At 51.3% G+C, this 12,788-nt stretch overlaps 1 protein-coding gene across 2 annotated transcripts in view; it reads left to right on the top strand.

Moving 5' to 3' along the window:
• Window positions 1–7,829: 7,829 nt before the first annotated feature.
• Window positions 7,830–12,788, top strand: part of FLNB (filamin B) — a 144,556-nt gene continuing 139,597 nt past the window's right edge. For both annotated transcript variants that reach the window (XM_080814698.1, XM_080814697.1), the window contains exon 1: window positions 7,830–8,261. In XM_080814698.1, the coding sequence (XP_080670824.1) occupies window positions 7,970–8,261 (292 nt within the window). In that variant the 5' untranslated portion in view covers window positions 7,830–7,969. The remainder of the gene's footprint in view (window positions 8,262–12,788) is intronic.

Genomic DNA, 12,788 nt, shown 5'->3' with positions numbered 1-12,788 from the left:
TAGAGGCACAGTCAAGAGTTGCCCCTAGTTGAACAGAGTGTTCTAGTTTCCCCCAGAGGATGCTGTTTCTCCCTGACCACTGGTTACAGCAGGGCAGCCCTGGGCGAAAACACGAATTAACTGGCACCATGTTTTGATCTAGTCCTGTGCGACTTGGGCTCCCCTTCAAGACTGGTACCCTGCCGGGCTGCCTGGGCTCATCAGCTCTGTGCATATATTAACACATAGTAGTGTTATTATTTTTTTAAAAGATTTTACTTATTTATTTGACAGACAGAGATCACAAGTAGGCACAGAGGCAGGCAGGAGGGAGGGGGGAAGCAGGCTCTCTGTTGAGCAGAAAGCCTGTTGCGGGGCTCGAGCCCCGGACCCCGAGATCATGACCTGAGCTGAAGGCGGAGGCTTGACCCACTGAGCCACCCAGGCGCCCCAGTAGTATTATTTTTATCTTAAAAATGAACAGATTTCGATTGTACGAGTTCATGTTGGTCTGGAACTTGCTTTTCTTTTTCCCCACTAAACAATACATTTTGAAATCTTTTTATATCAGCCTAGGGAGATCCATCCATCACACCCTTCAGTAAAAAGTAGGGTGGTAGTCTGATGGGCGAACTGTAATGCAGTCCTTAGCTACTGTAATGAGCATGTGAATCCCCTTGGGGGATCTCGTTAACCTGCAGGTCGTGATTCAGTGGGTCGGGGTGGCCCCTGAGATTCCGTGCATTCCCAGGTGCTGACCAAGCTGCCGGAGGGACCACGCTTTGCGAAGCAAGGCTATAGTGCATGTGGGGGACCCAGCTGTGAGCAACCTTTGGGCTGCAACAAACATCTTTGAGTATCCAAAAGGAGCACTAGCACTTGGCTTTTCCAGCCAGAAGCCCTCAGAAGCCAGAAGCCCTGACACTGACTGTGACCCTGAGCAGGTCCCTCCTCCCTGGCAATTCAGTGACAGGTCACAAACGTTTAAACCCGGGGTATGAAGATAAACGGTCCCTGTCCTTGAGTGCTCTGAGAGTCAGAATTTTAATCCTGGTGTGCAGGGAACTGGGGGAGAGAGGAGTCCACCAGATAAGGGTGGAAACGGCTTTGTCAGCTGTCCTGCCGACGACAAAGGCTGTTCTGTTCCAGCTGGAAGGCAGTCTAGGTTTGCCAGGTGAGCAGTGGCGAGACAGGGTTTTCTTTAGCAGAAAAGTGCTCTGTGGCCATTTGTCTGCACTTTTAAAAAAACAAACCAGACCCACACATAAATCTTCCAAAGAAGCCGGCCAAACTGGGTGGAGGAAGAGAGCCCAGTCATTTGCAAAAAAAAAAAAAAAAATTTTTTTTCTGGTGATTGTAGCAAGTGGGGTGGGGGTGGGGCATGCTCCGGGTGAGGTCCACCTTGGGCTGGGACGGCTCAGAGGGAGAGAATCCAGGCCCCTGCAGAATGAACAACACCCAGATGTCCAGTGAACGGTGGCCACCGCCTTCATTCCTTTACCAGCGGGAGGCAAACCGCTTCTGGCAGTCAGGGCCGTGGCCTCTGAGGGACTGAGAGCTCAGACTCCAAACTGACCTCTGGAGCTGGCTAAACCGGGGTTTGAATCCAGACTCTGGCACCGAATACCAAAGGGACCTGAGCGAGTGATCTGATCTTCTTTTGCAGCCTTGGTTTCCCTGTTTGCAACACGGGGATGATAATAATAGCACCAAGCTCACAGAGTTCTTGCAAAGATCAAAAAAGATAACTCTCAGACAGGAGAGGCTTAGGCACTCCAGGGAGTGCTGTACCTGTAGGATTCAAGGAGAGAATGTCGATAAAATCAGTCATGGGGCCCATGGTGTGAGTCCAGGAAAGACCAGCTTTCACGAATGCTCTGTCCATTCTGGGCTCCACCCTAGTGGGTGGGTGAGTGCGAGAGCAGGGTGAGTGGGAGAGCAGGGTGCCTTCTCCAAGCAGCCTGCCTACCAGCACCCCCACCTTACTTCAGGTCAGGGCTGGCTGATCCTTCAAACTGCCATTGTCTTTGGCACCTCTTGGGGAGGGTGCTTCCCTAGCACCCCCCAACATGGCCCCATGACCTCTGCAGCCTTCCCACCTCTCCAGCTGCTGCTGAAAAAACTCCTCTTTGGAGGCAGAGCAAATACTCTCAGTTAGGGTTTTTTTCTCCTTCTTTCCAGCAGGGTGTGGACATCGGTGTAAAATTACAACTGAGAAGACCCCCACCCTGGGGCAAGATGCAACTGGGGAGGAGGGGTTCATTTTGCAAGTCCTAGTTCTCCATCTCTGTTCCCTTCGGAAACTTTCAGTCTCTGCTCTTTGATGTCCGCTGGTACCATAATCACAGCACTATCATGACATTATCATACGATAATCATGGTAATAATAGCAGTGGTTCTCTCACAGGTACATGCTAAGTGCTTTACCCATGGCTTCTCATTCGTCAGAACATCCCATCCTCCAAGGTGTATGGTTAATGTAGGTTACAGACAAGGAAACAAAGTCAGGGGCAGCCCCAGTCCCCTGCACTCAGTCCTGACTATTGCCTTCTTAGCCCTTCCTGAAGATCTAGTCTGTCACTCTGTGACCTTAGGCATAGGATTATTCCTCTCAGCTCTTTCCTTACCTATAAAATGGAAATAACATCATCACTTGGGGGGCACCTGGGTGGCTCAGTCATTTAAGCATCTGCCTTAAGTTGCGGTCATGATCCCAGCGTCGCAGGATTGAGCCCTGCTTCGGGCTCCGCACTCAGCGGGGAGTCTGCTTCTCCCTCTGCCCCTGCCTCTCCCCCTGCTTGTGCGATCTCTTGCGCGCACGCACGCTCTCTCTCTCTCAAATAAATAAATAAAATAAAATAAAATAATTAATAGGGGTGCCTGAGTGGCTCAGTCACTTAAGCATCTGCCTTTAGCTCAGGTCATGATCCTGGGGTCCTGGGATCGAGCCCCGCATCAGGCTCCCTGCTCAAAGGGGAGTCTGTGTCTCTCTCTTTCCACTGGCTGTTCTCTCTGCTTGTGCTCTCTCTCTGTCAAATAAACAAATAAAATCTAAAAATAAATAAATAAATAAATAAATAGTAACATCACCTGGGGTTGTTCTGATGATTAAATGAGGAAATGGCAGCACTCAGGAAACGGAAGCTTTTATTATTATTGATTATTTTACTGTGTTTGCTCTTATGAATATCCTGACATGCTACCATAGCTGGGGACCCCAGGTTGCCGAAAAAGCCCAGAGTGCCGGTTCACCTGGGACCCCTTTCACAGAGCTGGACATCCTGTAGTGTTGAGGTGGGTTTCACATAGAGGGTGAGGTCCTAAGGTCAGGACCCTGGTGAGAGTGTTACGGGCCTCCAGTTTATTAACGGGTTTCTTTCAATATCAAGTATCTCTCTACATCTGTGTTGTCCAATCTGGTAACTCTCAGTAGCACAAGGCAGCTCTTGAGCGCTGGCAATGTGCCTAGTGTGAATTCAGACCTGCCGTAAGTGGGGCACCTGGGAGGTGTGCTCGGCTGAGCATCTGACTCTTGGTTTCAGCTCGGGGCATGATCTCAGGGTTGTGGGATCAAGCCCGGCATCAGGCTCTGTGCTTAGCAGGGAGTCTGCTTCAGATTCTCTCTTTCCCTCTCCCTCTACCCCTCCCGCTTGTGATTACGACCTGAGCCGAAGGCAGACGCTTAATGACTGAGACACCCAGGCACCCCTCATCTGTTTCTTTTTAAGTGACATTTAATTAGTAACTGTTTAGCGTTACTAGAAAATTAGAGATCATAGTGTGGCTCTCATTATATCTTCATTGGACTGTACAGACTCTATTAGGTCTTAAACCCCAGCCTACACCCTGCCAGGGGATGGAGGTGACAGGTGCCGTCCTTCAGCAACTGGCACAGAACACGGCAAAGAAAGCTTAGCATAAAAATCAATAGTGTGACCGGGGGTGGGGTTCCCAAATTGGAGAGCAGAGACGATGATAGTCTAGACAGAGGGAACTGTCTGAGCAAAGGCATTGAGGTGATCAGGTGAACTTTCTCACAGTTGCTTGGAAAGAGGAACCCCTTTCCAATCCCACTGATTTGGCAACTCGTATGACTTTGAGAAGTAGGCTCACGGCACTTGGGCTTTCCACCCAGTGTTCATGCTCATGTTCAGCCGGTCGATTCCTTGTGGATGTCTGTGCACCTGCTGCGGTCCGGCCTTACCCACACTGATCTTCAGGGGTTACTGCTCTGCTGGTGTTTGCTTGTGTGTCAGCTGATTCTTACCGAGATCTCTCAGGGCAGCAGCAGACTGCTGTCAACATCTGTAACAGACATGGAAGGGAGCCACAGCTCCTTCCAGAGCCAGGCTAGAGTCTGCTAGGGAAAATGCTGTTCGTTCCAGATTTTTCAGGGACTGGTTGGGAAGTCCGTTCATTTTGCCTGGTTTCTAATTACATTTATAGAATGCTTCTTGTGTGCCAGGCACTATGCTAGTTTTGCTTGTATTATGTAAAAACCCTCAGAAGAGATGTGCTATCTCCATTATCACCTAGAGGAGAAGCCTGAAGCTTGCAGATGTTATTTGCTCAAGATCGCAGCCAAAATTCACCCCCAAAGCCTGGGTTTTGGAACTGCCCACCTGGGGCAGTTCTTCTAAGAAATCAGAGGAGCCCAGGACAGAATTTAGAAAACAGGGAGCGGGTATTTCTTAAGTGAAGGCCTTTTCAGGCAAAACTGTGGAATGTGGAATGTGTTGGTTAAGACACCATCCCGCAGAAATGCCTACCTGAGTGGTTCGGCCTTCATCCTTTAACAATTACTGATCTGAAGACTTCGTCCCCTTCCTCTCCTTGTTTCTGAAGCTGGTGACCACCTACCTCCACAGTGATTGCTGAGTCCCCTTCACCGCCCCCCCCACCCCGAATTGCTCCCTGGAAAACTCTCAAGTATCTTCTGATTGGGTAGAGAGAATCACTGGACTCGTCCTAAAGCACAGGGGTTTCTCAGCCCTGGTGAAAGGAGCTAGATATTTACATGCAGAATTATTTTGTTATTTGTGTCAAGACCTGATGAAAACAATTACATAAGAAAGGGTCTCACCTGGCAGGGAGGAGGTCCCTCAGGGAGTGAGACACTTGAGACACCCTGCTGATAAGTTGTGATGGATGAGTTTAGGTGGAGAAAGCAGGAGGAACCAGGAACCTCGGAGCATGGGGGGAGGCAAAGGTTACCGACAGGGCCTCTAGTGTTTCGGCTGTTCAGAGGGTGTGGACAAAGGCAAAACCCAGGCTTGAGAACAGGGTTCTCCAGGATCCCTTAGACATAGTGCAGACTTGAGTTAGAACCGGGTTCAAGTCCAGCTTTGTCTAGTCCTTACTAGCTGACCTCTAGCAAATCTCTTCACTTAATCACTAAGGAGTGGAATAGTCCTTCCCATAGTTACTGCATGCCAATTACCGGCCACGGCCAGGTAATACACGCCCCCTCCACCATCCCTACTCCCGCAGGCTGTTTTACAATGAGCTAGGCAATCTGTCTGAATAAAGCACTTCAGTGGTATATGCAAATGACCTCTTTGTATAAATGTTACAACCACAGATCTGCTGGCTTCTCCTCGGCAACCCTCAGGCTGGAAGCCCTTGACTCCATCCTGCCCAACTCCTCTCCCCCAGGAAGACCCTCTCTAAGCCTAGGGTATGTGTCCCCTCCTGGGTCGAGGACACTCTGTGCGCATAAACACCTACGTTCCAGTTCTGTCTGTACTGTGTGCCTTTGGGAAGTCACTTCACCTCTCAGTTAACTCTTGTCAAACTGGGCCGATTGCAAAGGAATTGTTTAGCAAAGCTCTTGGCACAGGAACAGAGCAGGTACTTAGGAAATGCTAGCTGCTACTTTTAAAATTACTCAGCTCTTGCCAGAAGAGGTCTGGCCTAGGTTTCTGCCATATCCCAGCACCTAGCACAAGGCTTACATGAGTATACAGCGGGTACTCAATATATGGTGTTGGTAGGCAGCAGAACAGTCCCTAAAGATGTTCAAATCCTAATTTCCAGAACCTGTCAATGTTACCTTACATGGCAAAGGGGAATTAAGGTTGCAAGAGATTAAGAATGCTTAATCAGTTTTTTTTTTAAGTTTTTATTTATTTACTTGACACGGAGAAATAGATCACTTGTAGGCAGAGAGGCAGGCAGAAAGAGAAGGGGAAGCAGGTTCCTCGCTGAGCAGAGAGCCCGATGTGGGGCTCGATCCCAGGACCCTAAGATCATGACTGAGCCAAATGCAGAGGCTTTAACCCACTGAGTCACCCAGGCGCCCCTAATCAGTTGTTTTAAAAATACCCTGGATTAACCAACTGGGCCGGATAATCACAAGAGTCCTTAAAACAGCTAAGAGGAAGAAGCACCTGGGTGGCTCAGTTGGTTAAGTATCTGACTCCTGATCTCAGCCCAGGCTTTGATCTCAGGGTGCTGAGTTCAAGCTCTGAACTGGGCTCCATGCTGGGTCTGGAGCCTACCAAAAAAGAGAGAGAGAGAGAAAGAGAGGAAGATGTGACTATAGAGAACAAGAGAGATGACAGTATGAGAAAGACTCATCCTGATGTTGCTGGCTTTGAAGATGGAGGAAGAAGCCACAGCCAAGGAATGTGGGAAGTTTCTAGAAGTTGGAGAAGGCAAGGAAATGGATTCTTCCCTAGAGCCTGCAGAAAGGAATGCATCCTGCCAACACCTTGAGTTTAGCTCTGCGAAACCATGAGGGACATCTAAGCTGCAGTGCGATGAGATAATAAATTTGTGATTTTTTTTTTTAAAGGCAAAGTTTTGGCGATTTGTTACAGCAGCATTGGCAGACTGATATACACAAATTATTGTTTTGGTTTTTTTTTTTAAGATTTAATTTATTTATTTGTCAGAGAGAGAGAGAGCACAGGCAGACAGAGTGGCTGAGGGAGAAGCAGGCTCCCCGCGGAGCAAGAAGCCCGATGTGGGACTCGATCCCAGGACACTGGGATCATGACCCGAGCTGAAGGCAGCCGCTCAACCAACTGAGCCACCCAGGCGTCCCAATTGTTTTGGCTTTTTAAAGATTTTATTTTTAAGTAATGTATACACCCAATATGGGGCTCCAACTCACAACCCCGAGATCAAGAGTCGCATGTTCTATTGGCTGAAGCCAGCCAGGTGCCCCTGTTCTTCATTTCTGTTACTATGACTGAGCTGTTTATGATACTGATTTGTATTTTTCTCTCCCAGTACTCTAGCAATTCCTCAAGGTCTAGGAATAAGTTTGTCTTATTTATATTAGTTCTCAGGTGCTAAGAGTCCCTCGCACACAGTAGGCACTCAATAAATGCTTCAAATGAAAATAAAGTAATTCAGATGAGTTTAATTAATATGAAGAATAAAACGTTCATTCCTTCATGGTGTCCTCCCGTGCTGAACACCGTGTCTGGCACACAGCAGGGGCTCCATAAAAACCCTCATTGAACCTATAGGTGGATCAAGTACTCCTCCCCTCCCTCCCCTGCCCCATGACCCACGCCGCCACCGCCCCCGTCCATCCGGTCCTAATCCTGCACGTCCCCTACTCCGGGACCGGGTCCACGACCAGGACCGGGAGCATGACCTTTTCCTTAAACCAGTCTCCCCACTGCCTTCCTTTTGCTTAGGTGGCGAGCACAGAGCACGGGGTCCCGGGACACCTCGGAGGCCGCGGGTGCAGTGCATGTTTACGACCGTAGGGGGCGAGCGTGGCCCGGGAACTCCCGCGGAAGGGCTGGGACTGGGCGGGGCCTCTAGGGCGGGTCGGCTCAGTGCGCAGGCGCCGGTCCAGACGCCTCGCGCGGCCAGGGGCAGGCGGCGGCAGAGTAGTCCCGGCCGCGGCTCTAGTAGCAGCGAGTTCGAGCCCCGCTCCCGCTCCGCTTTGGTTCTCGTTCCCCGGGCCCTTGGGTTCTCCCTACGCCAGTCCCCGCCAGTCGCTGCGCATTGCGCACTCCCCGCCGCCAGGATGCCGGTAACCGAGAAGGACCTGGCGGAGGACGCGCCGTGGAAGAAGATCCAGCAGAACACCTTCACGCGTTGGTGCAACGAGCACCTCAAGTGCGTGAACAAACGCATTGGGAACCTGCAGACCGACCTGAGCGATGGATTGCGGCTCATCGCGCTGCTCGAGGTGCTCAGCCAGAAGCGTATGTACCGCAAGTACCACCAGCGGCCCACCTTCCGCCAGATGCAGCTGGAGAATGTTTCCGTGGCGCTCGAGTTTCTGGACCGTGAGAGCATCAAGCTCGTGTCCATCGGTGAGTGCCCTGGCTCTGCCAGGCGCCGCGGTGTACCCTCCGGTCTCCGCGCGTGGTCCGGGGGTGGGGTGGGGAGGAAGGCTAGGGCCCCCTGCCGAGCACCCCTGCCGCGCCCAGGAGCTGCGGGCGGGGTGTGGGCGCTGAGGCGGGGGGCGTTGTCCTCCAGGGCATGGAGATGCCGGAGACCTAGGCCCTCTTCCCGGTGCTTTTCTCTGGGCTAGGATTTCGTGTGATAGCTCCCCGCCCTGCCCCTCACCATGCATTCTTGGGGGTCTGTGGGTCTTGGGCTTGGGTTGGGGCTGCACGGGGGGTGGTGGGGCTGTAGCATGTCGCCGCACCCGGGGCGTCCCTGCGGGGAGCTGGAAACCTCTGGTCTGCGGTCCATGGAAGTGGGGTTCCTGGTCAGATGCTCCCCGAAGCGCTTGCCCCGCTGCTCTCAGGGCGATGCGCCCAGCCGCTGACCAACGGGCGTTGGTTCGGATGCCCCGCGGGAGACCTGGGGAGGGACAGGTCTCCGAGCCTGGGGCCTCGTCGCCCCGGTGGGGCGTCTCCGGCTCGGGTGTGGGCCCCGAGGTGGGAAGGGGAGCCGCGGGGGTGTGTCCTCCTCGCTCCCTATGCTCCCAGTTCAGCTCTGGCGGGGTGCTTCTGGGTGAGCCAGCTCTGAAGCAGAAGTGATCACTCAGGGGCAGTGGTGGTATAGTAACTACTGTTTTGTAGGGAGCCCAAACTAGTGGGTGCTGTGTGCTTACAGCCTTCCAGGTTCTGTCTTTACACATCCTGCTAGTTGGGGTGTCCTTAGACCTCTTTTATAGGCAAGGGGGTCCAGAGGGTTAATGGATGTGCCCAAGGTCATGGAAGTAGGAAGGGTCTAGCTGAGAATTGAAGGAAGTGGGTACAATGAATGGAGACTTTGCCTTCCTCTCCTTGCCTTCCCCACACTAGGGTCTTCCTGAGAGGAGTGGGGGAGTTGGTGTCGGGTTCCTCTCCCCAGACCTGGGAGAGCATGAGGGTCAGGTCTCCACTGTGACCTGGGCTAATTGAAAGCTTCCAGGAAGGTCACAAGGCTACTGAGGGTATGGGCTGTGACTGTAGGGGCAAGAGGTGTGCAGTGTGGGTGGGTGTGTGTGTGCACTTCTATGTGTGCAGAGTATGTATGGATACACAGCATATATGTAGAACATGTGTGTACCTACACTGTGTGTGTGTGTGTGTGTGTGTCTGTGTGTGTGTGTCTGTGTGTGTCTGTGTCTTTGTTGCCAGGGGAGCGTCTTATGGGAGGAGCTGACACAGGCCTGGGTCTGGTGTCCCTTCCTGACAAAACCAGGCCTTATGGTGACTTCTGTGCTAGGAAGAAAGGGCGGTGGGTGTGGCTGCTGGGACTTTCTCTAGAGTAAAAGGGGTTCCCTCTAGGCTGAGTCTCCTCTGTCCTCTCCCTCCCCCACACCTGTCCTGGCAGGTAGGGCTGCTTCCTGTTTCCTGGGCCCAGGCAGCTGTCACCGCCCAGTCAGCGCCCCAAGGGGGGGGGGGCAGAGGGTGTGTGTGGCTTCTCTGCAGAGCTGTGTAACATGCTTGCCTCTTCTTTTGGGGGCCATCTCCTACAACTGGGAAAGGAACACCCTAGAATCATCCTGGGATTTTTCCCTTTTCCGAAACCAGTTTTCCTACTGAGGGATCTGAAGGCCTGGCTGAGCTCAACTGAGCTCACTTCGTCTTTGTTTTAAAAATGTGCATTTATTTAATTAAGTGAACAAAGAAACTTAAAGTAAACCGGGAGTATCCAAACATGACATGAAATCTCCTTAAAAAACAAAACAAATCAAAAAATGAAACCAGAGCCCCCAAATCCTGGACTGCCTGATTTACCAACTGTTTACAGAGGCTGCAGCTGCTCGCAGCATGGTTTGTCATCAGTGCCCTGAGCTTGGGGCTCTCATTCTAGACTTTGTCTGGTCCCATTTTCCTACTCAACCCTCATGATTGTCATTCCTGAACTCACCCAGGCCATGGTATCTTCCATTGTCCTGACATTCCAGGGTTAGCCTCCCCTTCTCTGGTTGCGGGCCCGTGGGCCGTTGGCAGCTTCTTGCTGTGGACCGCTTCCCACCACAGGCTGTATTGTTTTATTTTATTTTCTCCTTTTAACTGATTTCTCGGATGATATTCCCCCAAGTGGCATTCCAGGGTCAAAGAGTGTGGCCACAGTTATGACTCCTGTCATTGGCTGCCTTGTTGCTCTTTGGAAGGATCTCACCGTAAACAGGTTTTCCAGTCTCTAGAGCCTGGCGGGAGACTTGCCAAGGGCCAGAACTCCCGTGGGGGTGAGGCCTGAGGCCTCTTCCCCCTGCGCCTGGGGCTGTTCTGGGGACCGGCCCTACTGGCCCTTGAGATAACGAGTCACATCCAGCTCAGACTTCAGTTCAAGTACCACGGCTTATGCTGTGTTGCGTTGTGCTGATGAAGACACGGGCTGCAGTTCGGTGTTGAGTGTGTTCTGTTCATCATCCCATTGATCCCATTGATTGAGTCCTCGAGATTGGTTTCTTCGTCTGCATAGCGATCTGCCTTAGCAAAGGGAGGGTAAAGGGCTTGCCCTAGTTCTGCCCAGGTGCCTAGAAAATGGTTGCTGTTATTCTGTGGTTGTTAGTGTTACTGATGTCCATTTTAGGTGAGGAAACAGGGGTGAAGTAACTTGCAGAGGTCACCCAGCTTGTAAGTGGTGACTGGAGGCGGGGCCTGTCCCTTTGTGAAATTGATCCTTAACTGACCTGCTCTTCAGTGTTCCGAGTACAACACAGCCCCTCTCCCCTAACCAGAGAGCCCCTGTTAACACCAGTTTTGCAAGTCTGGGATGTTGGGGTGGGGCAGCTGGATGCCCACACTTTGAGACTCTGGTCTTGAGCAAAGCAGGGATCTCAAGACTTTGGGTGAGTGGCAGAATGAGGGTCCCCTGAGGTGAGTGTCACGTCAGGACCTGAGCAGAATCACTTTGCATCTTCATAGTGAACTTGTTGAGGGGGTGGCCGCCCTGTGTTCACTGAACTGATTTTTTGGGGGGAGGGTGTGGGATGTGATATTCCTGTTACTTAATGGATGGTGTTTTACTCCATTAATCTGGGAAGGTATCTTTGAATGAATACAGGGTTTTGTGGACTTTGCTAGCTCCCAGCCATGTACATTGCTGGAATCTTAGGAGTTGTGTACAGGCGCCCAACTGGGAGACAGGAGATGGTCAGAAGCTGCCAGAGGACTTGCTTTTCTGCCTAGAATTCACTGGAAGACAGTTCTGGCTGTGGATTCCTCTTTGTGAGTTGTTGTAAGGTGGGCCCATTCTAGGCTGTATCCAAGAGCTGAAGAGTTTGTTCAGTTTCTTGTTCTGTCTTGGGCAGTTCATAGTGAGGCCTCGGCATTTTTAATCCTAGTTGCCTGCCAGGAGCTGGCAGTTTTATTTACTTGTTTTTCCAAAAACCTTTCTGACACTGGGCAGCTTGGCCAACTTGGAGAAAAAGGGGTCTCCTAGCCCAAGAATGACAATCAATTCTGCCTAGAAGTTTGGGTGGTATGTTTTGGTTTGATCCTTTAGAAAAAGGAATTCTTTCCTTTTCGGAGGATGCGGTCTGACCCTAATGTTTACTTAAGGTGCCTGTGCCAGGCCAGTGCCTCAGAGCAGGCGGGTGTGTGTTCCCAAGACCTTGGGTCACTGGGCAGGGTTTCCAGGGTGGTGGGTCACCACGGGGGGGGCGGGGGGGGCGGGGCACTCAGCCCCTTTTCCGCCCCTTTTCCTTCCTGTGTCCTGCCCCCACCAAAATAACATACAAATACAGTAATCCTAAATCCTGTTCTTTCCTGAACTACCTAGCAAATTCCAGTGTGTCTAGGTAGCAGAGAATGTTTTAAAAGTAGCAAAGTAGCATGCTGGTCAGAATTAACAAGGTCTGGACCGTTTGCAACAAAGTAACAGAATGAGAGGAAGCTCTTGTAGTAGCTCAGAGCAAAGATTCTTGGTTCAAGTTCCACTTGGCACTAAGTAGCCATTAAGAAACTTCTGCGTCTTAGTTTCCTTATCACTAAAATGGAGGTGATAAATACCTCCTTTCAAAGGTTGTTATAAAAAGTAAACAAGTTAATATTCTTAAAAATGTTTGGAAAAGTTTATGGCACGTAAGTGAGTGCTGTGTGATTGTTCACTAAATACAGTGCCATCCACCAGTATTCTCAAAAGTCACTGCTGGAGGGTTTGAGCACTGAAAGGACATTTAAAATCTGCCTCACTGGGGAGAGCAGCTTGGTTGGCTCGTGTTGCTGCTGCTTTGCTGTAATAGGGCTGTGGACTGGCCTCCTTGGAAGGGGAGGACTCCTGGTTAGGTTACGGCTGCCTCCGGGGCCCATTCATGCCTGCTTTGTTTCTGAGACCTGGACCGAAGCACCGGGTGGCTGGTCATTCCAGCCTTCCACCCTGTTCAGGAATCTCTGGGCCAAATCACTTCCAGATGGCAGTTGGGCTCTGCTGTGCTCTTCCAGCAGTGGCGG

This window comes from Martes martes (assembly GCF_963455335.1).
Source record: "Martes martes genome assembly, chromosome: 1".
NCBI classification, from domain to species: Eukaryota; Metazoa; Chordata; class Mammalia; order Carnivora; family Mustelidae; genus Martes; species Martes martes.
The sequence above is the reverse complement of the archived record's forward strand: the minus strand, read 5'-3'. Positions and strand labels throughout refer to the sequence as shown.